At 41.3% G+C, this 25,612-nt stretch overlaps 1 protein-coding gene across 2 annotated transcripts in view; it reads left to right on the top strand.

Moving 5' to 3' along the window:
• Nucleotides 1-25,612, top strand: part of PLOD2 (procollagen-lysine,2-oxoglutarate 5-dioxygenase 2) — a 197,062-nt gene that overhangs the window by 110,998 nt on the left and 60,452 nt on the right. For both annotated transcript variants that reach the window (XM_073625894.1, XM_073625893.1), the window contains exon 8: nucleotides 8,540-8,641. In XM_073625894.1, coding sequence (XP_073481995.1) covers nucleotides 8,540-8,641 — 102 coding nt within the window. The remainder of the gene's footprint in view (nucleotides 1-8,539; nucleotides 8,642-25,612) is intronic.

The following is a 25,612-nucleotide window of genomic DNA, read 5'->3' as shown; positions in this document are numbered from 1 at the left end:
AAACAGGCAGCAGCTCCAGCTGCCCACAGTTAAAATGGCTGTAGGCAGACTCAGTGGAGGGAGATTTCATGCAGCATATTTGGCAAGTTAAGAATCGCAATATATATAAAATAATATGCATGGTTGGAGGGAAGCTTCAAAATGGCAAAGATGTTTTTATTACAATTATTGATTAAAAAAGAACTGCAGTCTGCTCACATAATTTGTAGTAAAAACATCTTTGCCATTCTGAAGCTTCCCTCCAACCACTTTGCATATTATTTTATATATATTGCGGTTCTTAACTTGCCAAATATGCTGCATGAAGTCTGCCTGCAGCCATTTTAACTGTGGGGAGCTGGAGCTGCTGCTTGTTTACTTCCTGGATTCACACACAGGCACACCTCCAGCTCTGCAGCTCTCATTGACCCTCGTATGGCTCATCCCCCCTCCCTTCCTGGCAAACGCTCACAAGAGTAAGAGAGAGCTGTGCTTAAGGTCATAAGCCTAGGCTTTTTACCAGACAAGAAACAGAAAGTGGGCTATATAAGAAAAAAAAAGTGTAAAAAATAAACAAACATGACAAATAATTTTTTTCATGGATCCTAAACAAAAATTCAAATTGCAGATATTTCAAGTTTCCAGGATATGTTTCAAATACAAATTATGTGAGCAGACTGCAGTTCCTCTTTAAATCAATAATTGTATTTGAAACATATCCTGGAAACTTAAAATATCTGCAGTTTTAATTTTTGTTTAGGATCCACGAAAAAATAATTTGTCATGTCTTTTTATTTTTTACATTTACATATTTTTTTTTCTTAGTACTGCCACTGTCTACAGTAAACCCCCCCCCCCCCCCAAAGTGAAGTTCAAGAACGGCTTGAACCATGATGTACTGTTTGTTCTTGGGCAAATTAAATACAATAAAATACAATACTGAGCTGGATGTACCGTATATTCCTTTTGGGAACCCGCTGTCATAAAAACCTTCCTTTTTGCTGAGTGACTCACCGTTTCTTTTAGAATTGGTTTTCAGTGTCGACTTCGAAGGGAGATTATATGTGTGAAGGAAGTCTGACTTCATAATTCTCTGACCTCTGATGCCCATGTCTGGGTTGTGTGGGCCCTGCTAATGCTTGCTGGGTTAAATGTCTGTTCAGATGGTTCTGAATTCCCACATGAGTTCGTTTTAGTCAAGTAGCACGGAAAGAAGGAAATTGTATGAAAGGAGGAAAAACTGTCTTACAAGAGACGGGCCAGACTGTGATAGGTTGATGTCATCTGGAAAACATTTGCTTCTTTTCCTGCTAACATTAGCTTGTGGTTTTTGGTCTCATCATCAGACTTTATTTTTTTACAGTCCCTAGGCATAAACTAATAAGGTATTATGGTAGTGTTAGAAGTGAAACAGCACAAAGATGTGGTAATAGAAGACGTGTAAGAGGCTGCGTATGTTGAGTTTTACAGCAGATGTCCTTATCAGTACATGGTCGGAGATGGAGTAGGCAGTAAGAAATTCCAGCCTATCACATGGAACACCAACTGAATAAATGGAACAGAAACGGATGATTCATGGTGGGATTGCAAAATATTGAACTACACGTCCCTTCAATTATAGGTCCCAGCCATGGTTCATTTCACTTTTTAATTTAATGGAATTAAATGGTCTTTTCCTTTTTTAAAGATGGATCTTTAGAGCTTCTTTCTAATAGTGTTTCAAATATGTCGAGGAATGCCCATGCTGTTTGTAAAAGTGTATGTGAACCCTAACGACAAAGTTATTTGCTTGACACTTCTGGTCTGTTACATATATCTTTTTAAAAACATTTTGTAATATTTCCACTAGAAGTGCAAAAAAAAAAAAAAAAAAAACAACCTCTTGATCCTACCAGAAACCAGCAATTGTAACTTCCTCTGCACACTGCAGTGTTCAATTAAGCATGGTTATCAGCCCTGCCCAGATCATCTCTGTGACACACCTTCCCCTATGGCAGTGATGGCGAACCTTGGCACCCCAGATGTTTTGGAACTACATTTACCATGATGCTCATGCGCTCTGCAGTGTCCTTGAGCATCATGGGAAATGTAGTTCCAAAACATCTGGGGTGCCAAGGTTTGCCTTCACTGCCCTATGGTGTAGAAAAAAGGAGAGTGAAGGTGTTCTGTAGTTCTGCCCTAGGGTGACAACACTGCTTCTCCATAACACTATACAATTTTCTGTAGATTAGATTTTTTTTTTTTTTTTTTTCCTTCAGATTTACCAAAACCATATAATATGAGGTCAAACCTTAAGAGTTTTAATTTGTATGCAATCAGGCAGGCCCTTGCACTACATTGTTTTGGTAAATCTAAAGGAAATCCGACAACAAAAGTGTTATAGTGTGTATGGGGTCTAAGTGAACATTGTAACCTTAGGACAGGAAGTATGTTACTGGCAGGTGACCAGTAAATTGTTAAAAAAAAATAATTAAAAAGATTCTAAAAAGGTGTATAAAAATATTGCACAAAATGATTTAAAAAATTGTACTTTTTTTTTTTTTTTTTAACTAAAGGGCTCATTCACACAGTTCTCTGATCCATACAGTGTCAATCAGCAGTTTTTTTCATGCTTCTGGAGCTGCTTGTTACACCATGGGGACATGGGCTATACAAACACAGCTGCAGGTCCTAATTTGACAGGTGTTCAGTGCTGGGAAGTAGCCCTGAATACACAATGGGGTTCTTTTTATTATAACTGAAGAGTGCAAAATCTGGTGCAGGTCTCCATAGAAACCAGTCGGCTTCCAGGTTTTATTGTCCAAAGCTTAATTGAGCAAGCTGAAGATAGAAGCTGATTGGCTACCATGCAGAGCTGCACCAGATTTTGCACCCCATTGTCTGTGTCCAGGGGCCGTACACCTGAACACACACGTCTGTCAAATGAGGGCCTGGAGTTGTGTTCGTGCAGCTGCTGCATCCCAACAGCAACACATAGGCTGCCTGCACACAACTCCAGCCACATTAAAAAAAAAAAAAAATACATTTTCACACTGTATAGGCCCATGTGAATAAGCCCTAACACCTCTTTCACCCACATATCCTTACAGTTTTATCTTTTAGATTGAGCAGAGACTTTGTAAGTTATGTTGTGTTTGCATTCACTAATAATGATTTTATTGTATTTTTAGCAAAAATATTATTTTATTTTTTTGATTGGGAGGTGGGGAGCTGATGGGTAGGCTCTGTGGGGCTCCATGAATTCTACCAGTAGCCTTAGCAGCACCATTACTAACAACTATTTAAATCCTAAATCATTTCTGCTGTTTCATAGTTTTTTTTTTTTCCAGTTACTAGTCTGTGATCTCCAACAGACCGGTGATAATTGAGCTTGTAATTTAAAGATATTCAGAATTTACCACTTTCATGTGAAAGAAGGGAAAATGGCTTCTAAAGCTAGAGATAATAATCAGAAGCATGGAATGTGTTTCATGTCTCATTATAGTCCTATTTATTCATTAGACATCAGATCGAATAAAATATGTTTGCGCTGAATTCCAGGAAATCAGCTTCTTTAAGTAAAGGCACAATATTAGTTAAGTCCAAGGAGGTGCATGACATCTCCTAGACCAGTGATGGCGAACCTTGGCACCCCAGATATTTTGGAACTACATTTCCCATGATGCTCATGCACTCTGCAGTGTAATTAAGCATAATGGGAAATGTAGTTCCAAAACATCTGGAGTGCCAGGTTCGCCATCACTGCCCTAGACGTATCTCTATTTATATTTAATAGATTTAAAGTTCTCCTGGAACACAGCGACCACTATATTTCTGGGAGCCCAAATGCTGATACTTCTGAGCTCTGCATCTTCAATAGTAGAGTCACTGCATCTGCTAAACCCACCCATCCCTACCGCCTGCCCATTCACAGAAACCTTGGTTTTATGTGAACATATTCACAAAATACAAAGGCTTCTGTGAATGGGGAGCAGAGGGGAGGGACAGGTATAGCTGCACTGTGTGCTGCTCTCCTCTCAGATCCAGGAGTGTCTTTCTTGGACAGAGAAATAAATCAGTCAAATGTAAGTAATAGAGAGAAGTCCCCAGGAGATGTCATATGCCTAGTTGGATTTAAAGTGGTAGTAAACTCTATTCTACCACTTGTACCTACAGGTAAGCCTATAGTAAGGCTTACCTGTAGGTACTGTGCAGATCTCCTAAACTTGCACCGTTTAGGAGATATTCAGAGTGCATGCAGTCAGTGACGTTAATGGCACATAAGCCCTGAAGGTTCGGCATACAGTGTCGGACCTTCAGAGCCCATGCCGTAAAAGGTGGCTCCTGTGTGCACCGGGGGGGGAGATGTCAGCCCTCTCAATGGTGACAGCATGGCGCTGGAGGGCTTCGTTCTAAGGTAGAGCTCTTATAATGTGCTAGTATGTGATGCATACTAGCACATTGTGACATTGCCTTACAGGAGATTTTTTTTTTTCCATCCACTGCAGTTTACTACCTCTTTACCTCCCAGCGTGTCTTCACTTTTTACAAAGTGGCTGAATTCCTGGTATTCAGCTTTGATTCTGGAATTTGTGCATTATAATAAAAACAATCTAATATAAAGGGAGCCTTCAAGCTGCCCAGTACAGTTTAATTGTAACTTTCAATTCTAGAGAGACATTCTGAAGGTAAACAGCTATTGCTGTGCTCCCTTTACAAAGCTCATAATGCAATGCACAGGCAGTGTAATGGGTTAGAGTGTCATGTATACAATATTGTTTTTATTATAGTAAAAATCAGTTTAAAAGTATATCAATTAAAACACAATTTTTAAGATTATAAGATTAATGCAAATGCAAAATCTGACTCAACATTTTAGTGGAATCCACGGTGCCTGAAAGAGGATAGTCACAGACTGAAATAAGGCAGCAGGCTCTGTGGAAAGGAGTTACTTTAATGTAAAAAAATATATCATTTTAAGATCGAGTGTTTTTATAAATTTTCCTATAGTTGGCTAAAAATCAGTGAATACTCCCCCTCTTTCTCTGCTGCACTGTTCCGACCCAGTAATGATCAACTTTTGTAAACTCGTACAGGACACAATGATTGATGTGTGTTCACTGATTTGTGCAGTGGACTCTTCAAATGATATGTGTCTGTGAATGATGGTTTTAGTCTGCTGTGTAATCCTGCCTGAATGAGTCTTAGTTATCACCACATTAATGTAAAAAACCTTGGACAGTAACTGACTGATTGCTTCCAGATGAGACACACACATAGAAATTCTGTCGGATGTGTGCACTCCTGACCATCCTTCTGCTGAGGTCAAGTGCCCACAAATGACATAGCCAGCGGCAACATATTTTTTTGTAAAAAGTGCACATATTTTTAAAATTACATATCTTGTCTGCTACAAGGTCAAGTGGATTCAGAGAGATTTTTTTTTTTTTTTTTACATTTTAATTAGAGAAAAGTTCAGTACCACAAGACCACCAATGAGCTGTCATTCTTTGGTGTCCTGATTACTCACGACTACATTGCTTTTTGGGGAAACTGGAGCTACACAGGACACAGAAATGTTACTTAACCACTTGCCGACCTGCCGCCGCAGTTGTACTGCGGCAGAATGGCACAGCTGGGCAAAACAACGTTATGTAACGTCGCTTCAAACTGTGGCCACTAGGGGGCACGCCCCCTGAGCCGATGCGAGTGTCCGGCGGTCCTGATCGCCGCCGGGCTCCCGCAATCGCCGCTGAGACATGGAGAACCGCAAACTGTGTGTATAAACACACAGTTTGCGGTTCTCTGAGGGGAGACATGACAGATCGTCTGTTCATACAGAGTATGAACAGCGATCTGTTATTTTCCCTGCATAGTCCCCATTCCCCTTCAGTTAGAACACACACTAGGGAAGACACACACATTAACTTCTTCACTGCCCCCTAGTGTTAGCCCCTTCACTGCCAGAGACATTTTTACAGCAATCCATGCATTTTTTTTTCGCAGTGATCGCTTTATTAATGCCAATGGTCCCAAAAATGTGTCAAAATTGTCCGTGTCCGCCATAATGTTGCAGTCACGATAAAAATCGCAGATCATTGCCATTACTAGTAAAAAAAAGAAAAACATAAAAATGCTATAAATCTATCCCCTATTTTGTAGATGCTATAACTTTTGCGCAAACCAATGTACGTTTATTGCGATTTTTTTTTTTTTTTATATAAAAAATGTGTAGAAGAATACATATCGGCCTAAACTGAGGAAAAAAATAGTTTTTTATATATTTTTGGGGGATATTTATTATAGCAAAAAGTAAAAAATATTGCGTTTTTTTTTCAAAATTGTCGCTCTTTTTTTGTTTATAGCGCAAAAAATAAAAAACGCAGAGGTGATCAAATACCACCAAAAGAAAGCTCTATTTGTGGTAAAAAAAAGGACTTCAATTTTGTTTGGGTGCAATGTCGCACGACCGCGCAATTGTCAGTTAAAGCGACAGTGCCGAATCGCAAAAAGTGCTCTGGTCAGGAAGGGGGTAAAATCTTCCAGGGCTGAAGCAGTTGAACAAAGGCTGTTTAAAGTGGGGACCTTCTAAGCTCTGCAAACAGAGCTCTAAATCATGTGTATGTGGGAGTGTGTACAACTCCTTTAAAGCTGAACTCCAGGCAAAAAGTAATTACATATATAAAAAACATTTATTGTAGTATCACCTGCTAAGTTCCTGTCAGCTGTCAGTCCAATTTTGAAATATAAAGTGGTTGTAACCCTAAAAAAAAAAAATCTCCTGTCCCTTAAAGGCATGAGATATAGCACAGTGGTTTTGCCATGTAAATTGTCCCTTTCTATGTTGTACAATACCTGGTTGACCCCACCTGTTCCTATGCTCCCCTGTGTGTACTGACAACTCTTATCATGGCTGCTGATCCCTGATAGCGTGGTCAGTTTACCTCATCCTGCTGTGTATTCAGGGTCTCTGCATATCCCCCCTCCCTCTCTCATTTCCGTAGTCTGTGTGTGTGAACTCAATCCCCTCCCCTCTCATTCTGCCCTGATTGAGTACTCTGCTGCAGCTGCTCCTCCCCCTTTGTAAAGTAACATGTGTTACAGTAAATACTTTTATCCTCTCTGTTTCAGGAACACATTAAGTACAGTGTGTATATTAAAAAAAAAAAAAAATTGTAAAGCTAAATACCGTCTTTGCCCAGCTCTGCTGTGTGGTCACATGTCCTCCCTCTGCTAGCTTGCAATGTCAGAGGGGAATTTCAGCCCTTCCCACTGTACTAATTGGATCAAGAAGGAGAGCAGGGGGGGACTTGTAACCACACAGAAGAGCTGGTCAAAGAATTTATTTAGCTTTATCATTAAAAAAAAAAAAAAACACACATACTGCATTTAATATGTTCCTAAAGCAGAGAGGATAAAATAATATAATAGATGTGACTATACAACCACTTTAGGCTGCTGATGGTTTATATTTCAACCAGTTCAGCAGGGACCACCAAAGATTCTAACCTTCCATGGTTAGGCTGATTGTACCCAAGTTGATCCATGGATTAAACTTGGGTACGCCCAGCATGTAGAATTCTCACATGCCATTCATGCCAGCGGCTATAGCCGGTAGCAATAACCACTGTATTTTCCTGCAGGGATGGATCCCTGTGCCCCCCACCCGCCAGAAGAACACAATGGCTCCACAGGAAGGATTCCCCCATCAACACTGACTGCATTGATGGGGGAATAGAGCAATTTCCTCTCCTGTAACCTGTGGTTGTAGGAATGAAAATCACATAATCTATGGTCTGCCTTATACAGCACGTCCAAATCACACAGCCTCTTTCTGGCAGGGAGGATACCTGATTTTTCTCTGATGTAGTTCGGTAACACTTCAGAGCCACTGACTGGACAATGAAAGAAACTGAAAACTGATGAGTTTATCTCCGTCACTCTGCTTTTTCCTCCCATCAGCATGTTCATTGCTCGCACATGAGCACTGCAGCACAACCGATTTGTCTTTTGTGGTTTCTGCCTCTCCAAATCTTAGTTCTACTGTACAGGGACTGCAAGAGGCTGATACAAAGTTTTATTCAGGTAAACACTGCTTGCATTATGTAAAGCCATACATGTAGGTAATCATTACTGCCTACAGAGTATGTTATATCTGCCAGAAGTTAAACCTTAAGTAATCAGGCTAAAAGTTGATGTCATTATTTCCATAGCAGATCAGGGCTTACTTTAACAATTTGTAAATTACCGAGCAACCACTATAAAGGAACTTTACAGGGTATTTAATGTCTTTGACAGTTGTCATTTCCTTTACAGCAGCACTGAAACACCTGCTTTACGGCGTTCATACTGACACCTTTTAAAGCAAATGTCTATAAAAGAGTGTATTGAAGTGCAAACATTACTTAACACTTCTTTTACTCTGTGTTTTATGTCTCAAAATTCTTCGCTGCTTAGCATGACTGGTGTAGCTGCACAGGGTTTAATTTCTTTTTATAGTGTAGCTTTACTATAAATGTATGTTTTGTACTGCATATTATTTACTAACCTGTATTATGTATGTTTCTTTTTTTCTCTAAAGGTTCAACTAAACTACTTTGGAAATTATGTTCCTGATTTGTGGACACCTGAAATCAAATGTCGAAATTGTGATTTAGACACCATTGATCTATCAACAATTGATGTGAGTATATGTTCTATACAGATGCTAGCTTCTAATGGCTGGTGTTTATAGTACAGGTCAGCTAAACTATCTTCAGGTGCAGCAACATGACCCTAGGTTCACTTAATCCTTGAATTTTTGAGTATACAACCACAACACCCTCAGTAACTGACACAGACGGTAAAGTATGTCCTGGATCCTCTTAAATAGGCATCACTGTTTCCTTACAAAAGGGAACATTGTTCATTGTGCCTGGACAGTTTCCATCTCTACAAGAAACCTTATTGTAACTGCAAGTTCTTCCTTGAGCAGATCTGATCTGCTTTCTGCCAGATTTCTTAATTGTGTTAACTCCCATTTGTGCCAGCCAGGTGTTCTCTGATGCCATGACCGCGTCTTTTGCTAACAAGCTTTCCATAATGTCTAGAGTACAGATAGGACTGCTAGTCTTCATTTTAAACAGTGACCGTAAACTATCAGTGACTCTACACGCCTGCATGATTAAATCCCTGACCAGTCACAACATTTTATTTTTTTAAAGATTGTATTTTATAATTAAAGTGCTTGTGCTCCTCCATAGGCATAGCCTCCCAAGGTCTGGCTAATCACTCAGTGCATTTTACTAGCAGGGAACATGGAAAAATGCAGCAGGGATCTTAATCTTTGTAAAACTATTAACATATTTTTACATTGGGTGTATCAAAGTATAGCGCTGTAGTGCCAAATTAAATATCCATAATAGATAATGAATTATACATGTAACACATGCAGTGAAAAATTATATAACAAAATAGAAAATAAAGTCTCTAATAATATCCAAGTGTCAATCTTCTGCGGTGATTAATCATAATCCAAATCGGAGTGGGACGATCCTGAACACCATGTGAATAGCCAATACAGTAGATGAAAGGTGAGAATATCCATGTGATGGTGCCACCACCAGAGTGCAATGCAGGCTTACCAGAAAGTTTGGACGCAAAGAACTTACGTTCTAGGAGTCAAACGAGCTTGTATTGCCAACCGGCAATGGAGAAGGGACCTAAGGAATCAATGGTGATTGGAATCTGGAGTCCTCAAAACCTTCATAGAGGGATCTGAGTCTCCTCACAGTAAAGCTGATGTGTGCTGGGTATGGAATGACTACAAGGAATCATCAGATATTCTTGATCTGAACCTTCAGCATGTATATCCTCACAGGAACTACTGGAAAAGCAGACATCCAGAAAGCTTGAAAGCAGAATTATCCTCTATTAATGGCCGGTACACACGGAACATGGAGAGTACCGAGCCGCGCGCAGCACAATCCTGGATCCCGCAGGGAATAGCGAATCCCGCCCTCCCCTCCGTACTCTATTCGCTGCGGGATCCGGGATTGTGCTGCGCGTGGCTCGGTACTCTCCATGTTCCGTGTGTCAGTATCCTGCTCCCTCAGAGGATTTGAATGACGGCAGCAGGAGACTTCAGCTCAAATGCAAGGAATTAATTAAAATGTTAAAAGTTAGGACTTTAGAACCACTTTAGGCCATCTTTCTTACTCTTTAATGCTATCCTGATGGCCGTTTTGTCCTTTAGGATGTTGTTTTAGCAGCAAAGACAATACATTGACCCCTGCGGTTTTGGTCTGCTAGTTTTTTTTCGTTGTACTATGTTCCTTTAGGATATAATGGTGGCCCTAGAATGTGTTGGTGTCTGAATGGCCAGCTGCTGGCAAAATCTAAAATTATTACTGTTGAAGAAATGGAGGACATGCAGGGAAATAGGGTCCCTCCCACCATGCAGCCTAGATTGCTTAAGTTTAAGCAGAACTTGCAGTATAGTTTAGGTCAAGCCTAGCAGACAGAAAGTAGATGGTGTGATGGTCATCTACATCTGGCTAGGGCTATGATATGATGTGAATGTATCCCCTTCTCAAGCATGTATCTTAATTCCCAACAGAATGGCTATGATATGATGTGAAATCTTCCCCATTGGGTTTGGTCCGAAAGCTAGATTGGGATTGAACTTTGGCTGTTGAGACAAATGTCTGAACTTTTCCCCCCTTGGCCCCTGTTTGGCGGGAGCCAAATATCATATATAGAAGCAGTATTTCTACCTCCATTTTTTTTAATAGATTAAAGAGGGGGAAGGAGGGTTGTGGGACTTTGTATGAGGCAATGAGTGGGTACGTTTATCTGCCTCCATCCCTGTGTGTATGTATGTATATATAAAATAATTATTATTATACTTGTATAGCGCTGTCAATTTACACAGCGCTTTACATATACATTCACGTTGGTCCCTACCCTCAAGGAGCTTACAATCTAAGGTCCCTAACTCACATTCATATACTAGGGCCAATTTAGACAGAAGCCAATTAACCTACCAGCATGTCTTTGAAGTGTGGGAGGAAACCGGAGTACCCGGAGGAAACCCACGCAGGCACAGGGAGAACATGCAAACTCCAGCAGGCAGGTGGTGTCAGTGGTTGATAGATAGATAGATAGATATATATATATATATATATATATATATATATATATATATATATATATAAAAAAATTAATTGAAGGAATTGGTTGGGTTTATTATACAGTACATAACCACATAATTCATAAACCATCTATTCATAATAGACGCGTTGGTATATGCTAATAAAATTGTTCCAGTTCACGAAAGACATAATTATGTTAATAGTAACGATTAATAATAAAATTCATAGCGTTCGTATTGTTGAATCTCAGAATCACATGATTGTATGGTGTAACATAACAATACGATACAATCCTGTGATTCTGAGATTCAGCAATACGAACGCTATGAATTAGATTATTAATCATTACTATTATTAACATAATATCTTTCATGAACTGGAACAATTTTTTTACCATATACCTATGCATAGATTGTTTATGAATTATGTCGTTCTGTATAATTGCCAAGGTCCTATTCATGTTATCGTGTTATCCTCCTTATTTAATGTATATGTTTTGGAATCCATTATCGTGATTTTATACCCCTACTTTCTTAGCTGCGCTTCATATAACGTCCCAACCAATTCCTTCAATTAATCGACTTTTTAATTTTTTTTATTTTTATAGATGACCGGTTCCTTCCTCCTTTCTTTTGTTGCTAAGGATGCCACAGGTGCTTGCACTCACTAAATCCCTAGAAACCACTGATGTCATCAGAAATCCCTGTCGCTTTAAGAGGCAGGGATAGCATTGCCTTCACTGCCCAAATTTGGCCACTGGCCATATTTAGGTATTCGCAGTGCTGAAATATTGCCATGGCCATATTTAGTCAGTGATGTCAGTCACCTGCATCCTCACTCCGTCCCATATAAACTGATGACAATTCAGGGAGCTGTCACCGGGCTGGGAGTACCATTGGGATAGGCGCACCAGGTCATTGGTGGTGTGTTTTTTTTTTTTTTTTTTTTGTTTTTTTTTTTTTTTTTTTCTTTTTTATTCAGCGAGTTGGTGGGCATTGTGATTGACAATGGAATTTCATCAAGAGACAGTTTTTTGGGATTTGTTTTGTTAAAGGACACGTCAAACATTTTGGTGTATTTCTAGTTTACATTTTTATTTGAAGGGGTGCTATGTTCCCCATACTCATTCACATGTAGGGTGGTATCTGGGGGACCCCTTATTATCAAAGGTGACCTCCAGATTCCAAGTTCTTCACCCGCAGACCCCCTCCACCATCAGCCTGGGTTGTGGGGAAGAGGCCTTTGTCCTTATCAATATGGGGACAAGGGGCTTTCCAGGAGGAGACCTATGGGGGCATGGGACCTGGTATAGTTTGTGGGAATGTACATGCTGATGTCCCCCCTCCTTTACTGGTCAGTCAGGCTGCATGCTCAGATTAAGGTTCTGGTATGATTTCCTGGGTGTCTCACGCAATTTTTTTTTTTTTTTTGCATGAGGGTCTGGTATGCATTTTTGGGGCTGCTCTATACAATTGTTTTCATTCTGCTGTAGGATGTGCCTTATGACATTTACAAAGTAAAATAAATTATACCGTTTAAATTGTTATCAAATTATTATTTGTTGCCAGCTTCTAAGGTATCACAGTATACACAGCAGACCATTGGAGGGGTCTGTGTGCTGTTTGCTGATTGGAAAAAAAAAAGTTATTGGCATGTCATTTGCTAGAAATTGTAAACCCTTTTTTCCTTTTGTAAATGTCAGTGCAGCTGCAGCACTTCACAAACAGGATTGGAACACCCCCCAGGCATGTTATTTAAAGGAATTGGGTATTCTTACATTTCACTGTAAGTATTTATAAATCACTGCTCCTGGTCAAATCGAATATTAAAAAGTTTATTTTCTCCCAGCGCAGTGTTTTTTTTTTTTGTTTTTGTTTTTTCATGCCTGCTTGCTTAATAGCCCAGAAAAGTGGCATTTTTAATTTGACAAACCTGGCTCCTATTGATTTTGACTGGGATTCAGATTTGCCATCTGAACTTCTTTGAAGTTTGCTGAGCCCTATACAAACCAAACATAGGGCAGAACATGTTATCCATATTTCTCCACATCAAACATGTCAATCTCAACAGAATAGCTATGATATGATGTGCATTCATCACTATATCAGGTATGCCATTCTCAACAGAGCTGCCAATTTTTTTTTTTTTTTTTTTAGAAGGGAAGTTATATGGAGTGCATTACATAACCTGTGAAGTAATCACACTGGGCACCATTTATTCAGAGCCATTTTCAGCATTTCTATGTTTTGAAAGAAAATAGATGTCATCCATATAACACCACCCTTAATGAAAACATAAAAATCCAGAAGGTCAGTTTCTGAATGAGCAGTGAATGAAGACTCAGCAGGTTAAGTCTGTGGCTGTATTTTGTCATTTATAGTATTATGTCTAGAACAAACATGCTTTGACAATTCCTAATGTGGGAAAGTATGATGTGCTGGAAATAAACCTTCACAGATGTTCCACTTTCATCCTCGGTCATACTGTTTTTTTTGGGAATATACAGTCTGGGTCTCACCTTGTATTAAGTTGTTTTGTAATTCACCGTGTTCATTTCTTGGTTTCCTGTCACATAATCCTGGAGACATGGCTTACGTGTCTGATGTTAATTTGGTCCATGTCAGTCACTTCTGGGCTTGTAAAATGACATAGGAGAACCATATAAACTCAGATTAGAACAGAACAGTAGCCGTTCTGAATAATAAAAAAAAAAAAAACAATAGAATTCAGCACAACGGAATTCCCTTCTGGCACAAGCTTGAATGGTTTGGACCATGAAAGATAAGTGTGTTTATGTTTAGATATTGATTATATGTGTTATTTTGGAAGACTGTTTCCAGACTGGTAAACAAAAGGAAAACAACTGTGTCCGAATCTGTGATTTGCTTTGGATAGCTGACAAACGGGAACCAGTAAATTACAGCACAGGCTTGATATAAACATTGCAAAACTGAAAGAAAATCTCGGGAAGTTGAAACACGTTTGCTCTGAAAATATCATTCTGCATTATAACCAAGAACAAATAGGGAGCATGCAAGGCAATGATAATATAAAAAAAAATGTTTGTGTAAATATAGTATAATTTAACTTTAATTTAAAGAGCAGGAACCATCCTAAAAAACAAAACCATCTTGTCTGGCTTAATCTGTAATAAATGTCAGAGAAGAATTTGAAATCAGATAGAGGTGTCTGCATGCACTTTTTGTCATCTTGTGAAGAGCTATATGAATTCCTGAAGTCCGGTGTTTCCATCTCAAAAGTTCTCCATCTAAAGCGCAAGCATGTATTCCCCTTCACATCCTCCAGTGCAATGCACAATGGCTTTCTGGTATGTAGAAAATCAGAGGGGCTTGCCATTTTTCATGAATGGGCCATATTGCTGTAGATCTCAGACCTAACTTGGGCAGGTAAAAAGTTGCACTATAGGCAATTTTTTATTTTTATTATTGATACAGTAAAGGAAGGTTATAACCCCTGTCAACTTATATTTTGCCATCTGTGTCCCATTCCCGAGATTTACCTTCACTTTCTGTCCCGTAGCCAAAACAGGAAGTGAGGAAATCCTTGCAAATTAAAGTGGTTGTAAAGTAATAAGGTTTTTATTTTCTTAATGTATTTTTTGCATCGAGACAAAAAGCCTTCAGTGTGCAGCAGCCCCCCTAATACTCACCTGAGCCTCATCTCCATCCAGCAATGTTGCAAGAGAGACTGACTGTCCGGGACTCTCCTCCTCATTGGCGGACACAGCAGCAAGCGCCATTTGCTCCCGCTGCTGTAAATCAGTCAGTGAGCCAATGAGCAGAGAGAAGAGGTGGGGCCAGGCTGAATGGACACACAGAGCTTTGGCTCGACTCGGCTACCCCCATAGCAAGCTGCTTGCTGTGGGGGCAGTCAACAGGAGGGAGAGGCCAGGAGCACCAAAGAGAGATGCGAGAAGAGGAGGATCTGGGCTGCTCTGTGCAAAACCACTGCACAGAGCAAGTAAGTATAATATGTTTGTTATTTTTAACAAAAAAAAATATGAGACTTTAGTATCACTTTAACCACTTCAGCCCCGGAAGGATTTACCCCCTTCCTGACCAGAGCACTTTTTTGCGATACGGCACTGCGTCACTTTAACTGACAATTGCGTGGTTGTGCGGAGTTTCACCCAAACAAAATTCATGTCCTTTCTTTTTTTTTTTTTTCCCCCACAAATAGAGCTTTCTTTTGGTGGTATTTAATCACCTCTGCTATTTCTATTTTTTGCGCTATAAACAAAAAAAAGCGACAATTTTGAAAAACAAAGCAATATTTTTTACTTTTTGCTATAATAAATATCCCCCAAAAATATATAAAAAAACACATTTCTTTCTCAGTTTAGGCCGATATGTATTCTTCTACATATTTTTGGTAAAAAAAAAATCGCAATAAGCGTATATTGATTGGTTTGCGCAAAAGTTATAGCGCCTACAAAATAGGGGATAGATTTATTGCATTTTTATCATTAATTTTTATTTATTAGTGATGGCAGCGATCTGCGATTTTTTTTTTTTTCTTTACCACTTCCCGCCCGGCCTACAGCGGATTGACGTCCGGGAAGTGGTTTCGTTATCCTGACTGGGCGTCATATGACGTCCAGCAGGATTACAAGCCGCTGCGCGCCCACGGCGATTGGTGGAGCGGTGTGTCAGCCTGACACACCACTCCACCGATCTTGGTAAAGCGCCTCCGGCGGAGGCTCTTTACCACGTGATCAGCCGTGTCCAGTCACGGCTGATCACGATGTCAATAGGAAGAGCCGTTGATCAGCTTTTCCTCACTCGTGTCTGACAGAAGCGAGTAGAGGAGAGCCGTTCGGCGGCTCTCCTGACAAGGGGGGTCTGTGCTGATTGTTTATCAGCGCAGCCCCCCCTCAGTTCACCACACTGGACCACCAGGGATCGCCACTAGGACCACCAGGGAAGGGGCAACATGTGGATGGCCAGGTATGTACCCCATGGCCATCCACATGTGCCCAATGTGCTCAATCTGTGCCAATCAGTGCCCACAAATGGGCACTGATTGGCACCGTTATGTTTCAGTTATGCCCAGCAATGCCACCAATAAGTTTTATCAGTGCCACCTGTCATTGCCCATCAGTGCCACCTGTCATTGCCCATCAGTGCCACATGTCATTGCTCATCGGTGCCACTTGTCATTGCCCATCTGTGCACATCAGTGCCCACCTATCAGTGCCACTTATCAGTGCCACCCATATGTACCAATCAATGCCACCTACGAGTGCCCATCGGTGCCACCTATGAGTGCCCATCAGTGCTGCATACCAGTGCCACCTCATCAGTGCCACCTCATCGGTACCCATCAGTGCCTGTCAGTGCAGCCATATCAGTGCCTGTCAGTGCAGCCATATCAGTGCCTGTCAGTGCAGCCATATCAGTGCCTGTCAGTGCAGCCATATCAGTGCCTGTCAGTGCAGCCATATCAGTGCCTGTCAGTGCAGCCATATCAGTGCCTGTCAGTGCAGCCATATCAGTGCCTGTCAGTGCAGCCATATCAGTGCCTGTCAGTGCAGCCATATCAGTGCCTGTCAGTGCAGCCATATCAGTGCCTGTCAGTGCAGCCATATCAGTGCCTGTCAGTGCAGCCATATCAGTGCCCGTCAGTGCAGCCATATCAGTGCCCATCATTGAAGAAAACGTACTTATTTACAAAAAATTAACAAAGAAAAACTTGTGTTTTTTTTTAATTTTCGGTCTTTTTTTATTTGTTGCGCAAAAAATAAAAACCGCAGAGGTGATCAAATACCACCAAAAGAAAGCTCTATTTGTGGGAACAAAATGATAAAAAAATTTGTTTGGGTACAGTGTAGCACGACCGCGCAATTGTCATTCAAATTGCGACAGCGCTGAAAGCTGAAAATTAGCCTGGGCGGGAGGGTGTCTAAGTGCCTGGTATTGAAGTGGTTAATCATGACTGCGACATTATGGCAGACACATCGGACACTTTTGACACTATATTTTGGGACCAGTAGCATTTATACAGTGATCAGTGCTATAAAAATGCACTGATTACTGTGTAAATGACACTGGCAGGGAAGGGGTTAAACACTAGGGGGCGAGGGGTTAAAGGAATTGCTTGGGGAACTCCAGGTCGCCAGAACTAGTGTCCCCACTGGAAACAATTCTGGGGACAACCCCGAAATTTGGGATTTTCTTTTACTTTCACTTTCAATGATAATGGTAAACAGGACACATAGAGAGAAGTAATCTCGCTAACGGGAGCACAGACAGCAACAAAAACCTAAAGAAACAAATGCTCCTGTGCTCAAAAGCTTGCAGTGGGATAAGTAGGGAAGAAAATCTCCACAAATCACAATACCACATCGGCTGTGCTGCCACTCACACCAGGTCAGAGAGAACCCAGAAGATATTCTACAAAAAAAACAAAAACAGAGGACTATGATAAAAAAGTCCATCATATGTATCATCCAGCAGGATCTTCATCCCACCCCAGTTTACTGGCCAGCGGATCCTGCTGGATGATACATATGATGGACTTTTTATAATCTGCTTTATTTTCTCTCTCGTTTGTGAGTGTTATTTTTACCTATAAATAAATTTTAGTGTTGCAAAGGTAATGCGCAAGGCTTATGCACCCTCTGTTTTTGTTTTTTTTTAGCAATAAAAACCTGACAGGTGTTCTAATCCATTTCCACTCTATCCAAAACTAACAAAGTTTTGACTTTAGTTATACTTAAATACAATTTCTTTTAATATTTTTATTTTTAGTCCTAGAAGATCACAATATTTCTACCCTAAAGATATAGCTCAAGTTAATATAATTGGATCCGGGTGGGCATGATATTGAATGTGAAACAATGAGCAGATTAATTTTGTAATTTTTACTGTAATTTCCTATAAATGTATCCATCTGTACAAAATATCTTACTTGGCCCTGGGCTCCACATGGCATTAATAACTGTTTCTGCAGCTCAGGAATTGGCAAAACATTTCATGCAAAATCTAGACATGTGCAATTATTTTAGTTCCAAATGAGTTTTTTGAAGAAATTCGACAAATTTGTTAATTCTGAAATATTCAAATTAACGAAAACCCATTTTTAATTTTTCCGGAATTCAGAAATTTGGAAATTGAGAAAATCGAAAATTTGAAAACACGAAAATCTGAAATAACTAATAATACCATCTATTAAATTATGTATTGGACTTTCCTTTAAACTTTGGATGTTGGTGAACATAATGAAAACGAATTTATCCAAAGTTATGAATGATCCATAATAGCGAATGCCACATTTTAAACAAATGGAACATTACGAATTAATAATAACAGTAATAAAAACTTTTATTATTGATTAATAATTTGTTACGCTCCATTCATTTAGATATGGCATTCGTTACTTTGGATAACTTCAGATAAATTTGTATTCGTTACCTTGACTAACAGCCAAATTTGAAAGGAAATTCCAATACCTATAATTTAATAGTAATAGTTATTTAGTGACTTTTGGATTTTCGTTCTTTCGGATTTTCTTTCTTTCCGAATTTTCAAATTTAGGAATTTATTCGAAATAACGAACTTCGATCATAACAAATGACCCGAAAAAAAACACATGAAACGAAAACAAAACTAATTTTTTGGCAGTGCATGTCGGTAATCATTTTTAATTTTTGTTTTTTACTGAGCTGTGGTCAGGGGATCACATTTAGCCCCCGTTCACACCTATGCGAATTAGATGCGGCTTACACTGCATCTAATTTGCAGGACATTTTAAAATACATTCATATGAATGCATCTGGTTCACATATGTGCGTTGCATTCGCACTGCTCATTGCACAAAAAACGTGTGTGTTTTCTGGGCATTGGGGTGCGAATTACGAGCCCCTTATCTTCTATGGGAACGCATCTGCTTCGCAGATGCATTGCGTTCTGAACATGGATTTTCTCCTTCTCCTCACTACACCTCCCCCTCTCCCTCCTTCCCTCCTCCCCCCCTCTCCCTCCCCCCCTCTCTCCCTCCCCCCCTCTCTCCCTCCCCCTCTCTCCCTCCCCCTCTCTCCCTCCCCCTCTCCCTGCTCACTGATCCTGAGCTAAAACGCAGTGATTCCTTTGAACAGGAGATTTTTATCTCCCCAGTGAAACCTGAGCTTCAATTCGCACCGCACATGTGTGAACCCAGGCTCAGGCTCAGTTCACACCATTGCGAATTGGGTGCACTTTCACTGCATCCAATTCGCAATAGCAGGAGATTTTGACTGACTCTCTATGGAGCCGATTCACATATCTCCGCAGCAGGTCTGGTGCATTTTGCACAAAAACGCTGTGCGTTTTTGGGTCTGTTTCAGTTCCGAATTCAGCCCAAAATTCGAGCTGAATTTGGACCTGAAATGGTAAACCAGGACACCCTGGACCCCTGCTGTGAGCCGCACGTGGAGAAGGTGTGAACCCAGCCTTATTCAACTCTGCTTTGTGTTGCTAGGGGTGAAAGATAGAAAATAGCAAAAATATCACGAGGGCATGTGACGTACTATGGCTTTGCCTCACTCACAAGCCAGGTTTATTGCTGGTTAATCTGCAAAAAAAAAAACAATTTTTTTTTTTTTTTTTTTTGGAGTTTTATGGCTTAATTTATGACCTACTGTAGGACCGCCATACTCTGCCTACAGGATGAACAAGCCAAAATCAATTGATTCCCTTATCCACGCTAAAGGCATGGGTTGAACAACCTCCACAGCAGTGGCTGTCTGAATACCCAAACACTGATTTTCCTATCCACGTTAACGACTAGGATTCAAGATCTGGCCACAGCATTCTGTAGTGTACTGTTTCTAATACACACATATATATATATGTGTGTGTAGATTGTAAGCTCTAACCAGCAGGGCCCTCTGATCCCTCCTGTATTGAATTGTATTGCAATTGTACCCACTTCCCCGATGTTGTATAGCGCTGCGCAAACTGTTGGCGCTATATAAATCCTGTATAATAATAATAAAAAAAAAAAATATATATATATATATATATATATATATATATATATATATATATATATGTATATGTATATGTATATGTATGTGTGTGTGTGTGTGTGTATATATATATATATATATATATATATATATATATATATATATATATATATATATATATATAATGTATGTGTGTGTATATATCTTCATGTGACAACACTGAAGAAATTATACTTTGCTACAATGTAAAGTAGTGAGTGTACAGCTTGTATAACAGTGTAAAATTGCTGTCCCCTCAAAATAGCTCAACACACAGCCATTAATGTCTAAACGGCTGGCAACAAAAGTGAGTACACCACTAAGTGAAAATGTCCAAATTGGGCCCAAAGTGTCAATATTTTGTGTGGCCACTATTATTTTCCAGCACTGCCTTAACCCTCTTGGGCATGGAGTTCACTAGAGCTTTACAGGTTGCCACTGGAGTCCTCTTCCACTCCTCCATGATGACATAGTAGAGCTGGTGGATGTTGGAGACCTTGAGCTCCTCCACCTTCCGTTTAAGGATACCCCACAGATGCTCAATAGGGTTTAGGTCTGGAGACATGCTTGGCCAGTCCATCACCTTTACCCTCAACTTCTTTAGCAAGGCAGTGGTCATCTTGGAGGTATGTTTGGGGTCATTATCATGTTGGAATACTGCCCTGCGGCCCAGTATCCGAAAGGAGGTGATCATGCTCTGCTTCATTATGTCACAGTACAAGTTCCTTGGTGTGGGCCTTTTTAGACATGTGTGCAGCAGATCGCACTGTTGCTGTGTGCAACTTATGTCTGAAGCAGATCAAGCGTGGCCAGAACAGCAGCCGTTTGGGCACCACATGCTTGACCAGACATATGATGACTTGCCATATAGTCCGTTGCCAGCACCACTTGCAAGACCCACATCAAAGAACAAGGCGGAATTCTCCTTGCTCCTCATCTGGGATCTCCAACCCTATTATACCTCCAGTCCTCTCAAAAATCTGCACTGAGAGGAATGAATGTATAACAATAGGTGGCCCAAGTACTTGCAGCCAATCTGCTAGCAGTACACCACCATCTGATTTTAGCAGGCAAATTTCCCTACCACAGGTGCTGAACTGTAAAAAGAAATTCTGTCCCAGTCACCCACATGCTCAGCGTCTAAATGCTAGCTTGGCCAAATTGCTAGCACTGCAACTGCTGCCTTTTCAGCTGTTAGACTCTGCCCCCTTTTGTGAATTTGTGGAATGTGCTGTACCTCAGTGGCAGGTTCCAAAACGTTATTTCTTTTCACGGGAGATCATTCCAGCTCTCTACCAGCATGTGGAAGGCAATGTTTTGGCCTCGTTGGACAGGGCGGTCATCAGAAGGGTGCATATTACTGCTGACTCATGGTCCAGCGGGCATGGGCAGGGACGTTGCCTTTCCTTCACGGTACACTGGGTAAAATTGCTGGCAGCTGGGAAGGATGCAGGACAGGGTTCAGTATTGTTGGAGCTTGTTCCGCCACCACGCCTCCAAAATGCTAATGGTGATTCTGTCACAGCTCTATCCTCCACCCCATCCTGTTTTTCCTCTTTGGCCTCTTGTGCAGATTTGTCCTCTGAACCAGCGGTGCTCCATAAGCGTTCAAGGGGTTAGGCAAGCAGTCAGACTAAAAGATGTCATGCGGTGCTTGAGTTGGTCTGCCTAGGGGACAGGAGCCACACTGGGCCAGAGATTCTGACAGCTCTCCAGGGGCAGGCTCAGGGGTGGTTGACGCCATGCCAGCTTCAGCCAGGAATAGTTGTATGTGACAATGGCACCATTCTTCTTTCTGCCCTCCGACAGGGACACTTGACCCATGTTCCATGTTTGGCACACGTCCTGAATTTGGTGGTGCAGCAGTTCTTGAGCAGGTATCCAGGCTTACAGGAACTCCTGAGGCAGGCCAGAAAAGCCTGTGGTCATTTGCGCCGGTCATACAGTGCCAGTGCTCGTCTGGCTGACATTCAAAGGGAATGCAACCTGCCCACCAACTGCCTTATTTGTGACATGCCCACCAGGTGGAAATCAACGTTGGCAATGCTGCAGTGGCTGCACACACAGCAGAGGGCCATCAATGAGTACCTGTGTGAGTATGGCACCGGGACAGGGACAGGGGAGCTTGGCTTCTTTTTGCCACGCCAGTGGCTACTGATCAAGGATGCATGCACTGTCCTGTCACCATTTGAGGAGGCCACAAGGATGGTGAGCAGCAACAATGCATGCATCAGTTACAATGTCTCTCTAGCCTTCCTGTTGGAGCACACGCTTCGTGGAATCATGGACAGGGCACTTGAGACAGAACAGTGGGAGGAAGAGGACTTCTTTACCTCTTAAGCCCCCCTTTATCCAGATAGCATTCCCAAGGGCCTGCCAAACACACAGGAAGAAGAGGAGGTGGATTGTGTCAGCATGGATGTAGAGGATAACACTCAGTAGCAGTCTTCAAGGGATAATTTTCAGTCCCCAGAAACCCAAGGAGTTGTACGTGGCTGGGAGGAGGTTGTTACGTATCATGTGATCCTTAGTGACCAGAGGACTCAGAATCGAATGCCTCTGCAAATTTATGCTGCATGGCCTCTGTTTCTGCAAAGCCTGCGACAGGACCCTAGGATTCGTGGTATCAAGGAGAGGGATCATTACTGGCTGGCAACCCTTCTTGATCCATGTTACGGGGGTAAGGTTGCAGAACTTATCCTGCATTTGCAGATGGAGCAGAGGATGAAACATCTTCAGGAAGCCTAGAAGAAAGGTTTGTGCAATGCTTTTCCAGACCCTGGGAGGTTATAATATCCTGGTGCTGGACAACGTGTTGCTGATGCTTCGTTCAGTCAGAGGAAGAGCGGTGGAGAAGGTGGCCGGCTGACTGATGCCTTTAAACAATTTTTCAGTCCTCAGCTCCAAGGTCTGATCGGTTCAAGCAACCATCGCCAGCGTCTGCATTACGTGGTGCAGGAATATCTAGGGGCAAGAGCAGACTTGGAGCATCCACTGGGTTACTGGGTCTTGAGGATGGACCACTGGCCAGAACTTGCCAAATATGCAATAGAGATACTGGCCTTTCTTGCATCCAGCGTGCTTTCTGAATGCACATTCAGTGCTGCTGGAGGGTTTGTAATGGATTAAAGAATGCGCCTGTCCATAGACTCTGTTGATAAGCTCCCATTCATAAAAATGAATCCGGCTTGAATCGGCAACTATCAAGCACCTGATGCTGATGTAACTGATTGAATTTGCTATGGACGTGGGATCCCTTGAAGACTGCCTATGCTGACTATACTATTCCTTCTCAATCTTGTTGATGCTTTTGATATATATAATGTTTGATATAATATTTCACAGCAGGGCCCATTCCTGCGCCCACCAAGAGTAACTGTGAGGGCTTACAGTGTTCTGGTACCACCAACACCTAAGGCCCAATTTTCTGCAGAGCATATAGGGCAGGCCGTATAGTATAATATACTGCTGTTCAGAGTATAATGTGCCTGGGGAACCCCCACGTCATTTTTTTTAAATTTGGGTGCAAGGTTCCCCGTAATATCCATGCCGTTTTTTTCAATGATTTTCATCTATATTGCCGGGACCCGACAATACATTATAGCCGCGAGTAGTTTTACATTTTCTTTCCCTTAGAAATGTCATTTTGCTGTGGTATTGTTCTAAACACGGGAACAATGTGCTACTTTACAGGCATACTAAGGACACCACCCAGGCACAATATTTAAAGGAATATGTTATTTTTATTGTTTCACTTTAAGCATTATTAAAATCACTGCTCCCGAAAAAACGGCCATTTTTAAAACTTTTGTTTGCATTGATACATGCCCCCTGGGGCAGGACCTTGGTCCCTAAACACTTTTTATGGCAATAACTTGCATATAAGCCTTTAAAATTAGCACTTTTGATTTTTCATGTTCGTGTCCCATAGACTTTAACGGTGTTCGCGTGTTCAAACACATTTTTTGCCTGTTCTCATGTTCTGCTGCGAACCGCACCGGGGGGGGTGTTCGGCTCATCCCTAATTACAACTGACAGGATGCAGTCACAGCTCAGCACAGGGCTTAACCACAGCTGCAATTTCAGCCAATTCAGGAATTCGCCCGAAATTAAGGGATACGTTCAACTTTCATAACATGTTACACCATTTTCAGGGTGTAACATGTTATTAATGCACACCCCCCCCCCCCCCGATTGCCACTGTGACATCAGACCAAAGATCTTCTCCCCATGTCTGCTGCCACAATTCAAAAAAGATGTGGCCGTGCCGGGCTCTGCCCATCCTGCCATGTCACTCATTCACAGTCCTTTGCGGCTGTCGGCTTGTGGTTTTCAATGAACTACCAGGGCGCTGTGGTAGTTCATTGAGTCTTCCTGTCAGAATGTATCAGCTTCCTCATATGAGGTACAAGCAAGCTGATACACTAGCAGATCTTCATGAAATTTGTATGAAACCTGCATGGCATCAGCGATCTGCTGATCACTGGTGCAATACTTTACAGGCTCCCAAAATAAAAAATAATCGATGCACATGTTATTTTACATACAAAAAAAATTTTGCTTTTTTTTTTGGTCAAAAGGTGAACTTCTCCTTTAACCACTTCAGCCCCGGAAGAATCTACCCCCCTTCCATACCAGAGCGTTTTTTGTGATTCGGCACTGCGTCGCTTTAACTGACAATGGTACGGTCGTGCAACGTTGTACCCAAACAAAATCGACGTCCTTTTTTTCCCACAAATAGAGCTTTCTTTTGGTGGTATTTGATCGCCTCTGCGATTTTTATTTTTTGCGCTGTAAACAAAAAAAGAGCGACAATTTTGAAAAAAAAAAAAAACACAATATTTTGTACTTTTTGCTATAATATCCCCATTTTTTTTTTTTTTAACTAATTTTTTTCTCAGTTTAGGCCTATATGTATGTATTTTTTCTTAAAAAAAATCGCAATAAGTGTATATTGATTGGTTTACGCAAAAGTTATAGCGTCTACAAAATGGGGGATAGATTTATAGCATTTTTATTATTTTTCTAGTAATGGCGGCGATCTGCGAATTTTTTTTTTTTTTTTTTTTTTATCGTGACTGCGACATTATGGCGGACACATTTTTGGAACCATTGGCATTAATACAGCGATCAGTGTGATTAAAAATGAATTGATTACTTTAAAAATGTCACTGGCAGTGAAGGGGTTAACACTAGGGGGGCGGTGAAGGGGTTAACTGTGTTCCCCTCGAGGTGATTCTAACTGAAGGGGGAGGGGACTAACTAGAGGAACTGATGGATCGTGGTTCCTAGCTAATAGGAACACATGATCTGTCACTCCTGTCAGAACAGGGAAGTGTGTGTTTACACGCACTCGTCCCTGTTCTGTGTCTCCTGGTCATGATCGCTCGTGGCCGGCGGTCATCGCGACTGTCGGCCACGAGCATCGACCACCCCCCCCCCGCTGTGCAGCAGCCGTGCGTGCCTGCTATCCGGACCCCACAAGCCAACGTACAGCTGTAAGTGGTTTTGCGGG

This window comes from Aquarana catesbeiana, linkage group LG04, assembly GCF_042186555.1.
Source record: "Aquarana catesbeiana isolate 2022-GZ linkage group LG04, ASM4218655v1, whole genome shotgun sequence".
Classification (NCBI taxonomy): Eukaryota; Metazoa; Chordata; class Amphibia; order Anura; family Ranidae; genus Aquarana; species Aquarana catesbeiana.
This window is presented reverse-complemented; position numbering and strand designations above follow the sequence as displayed.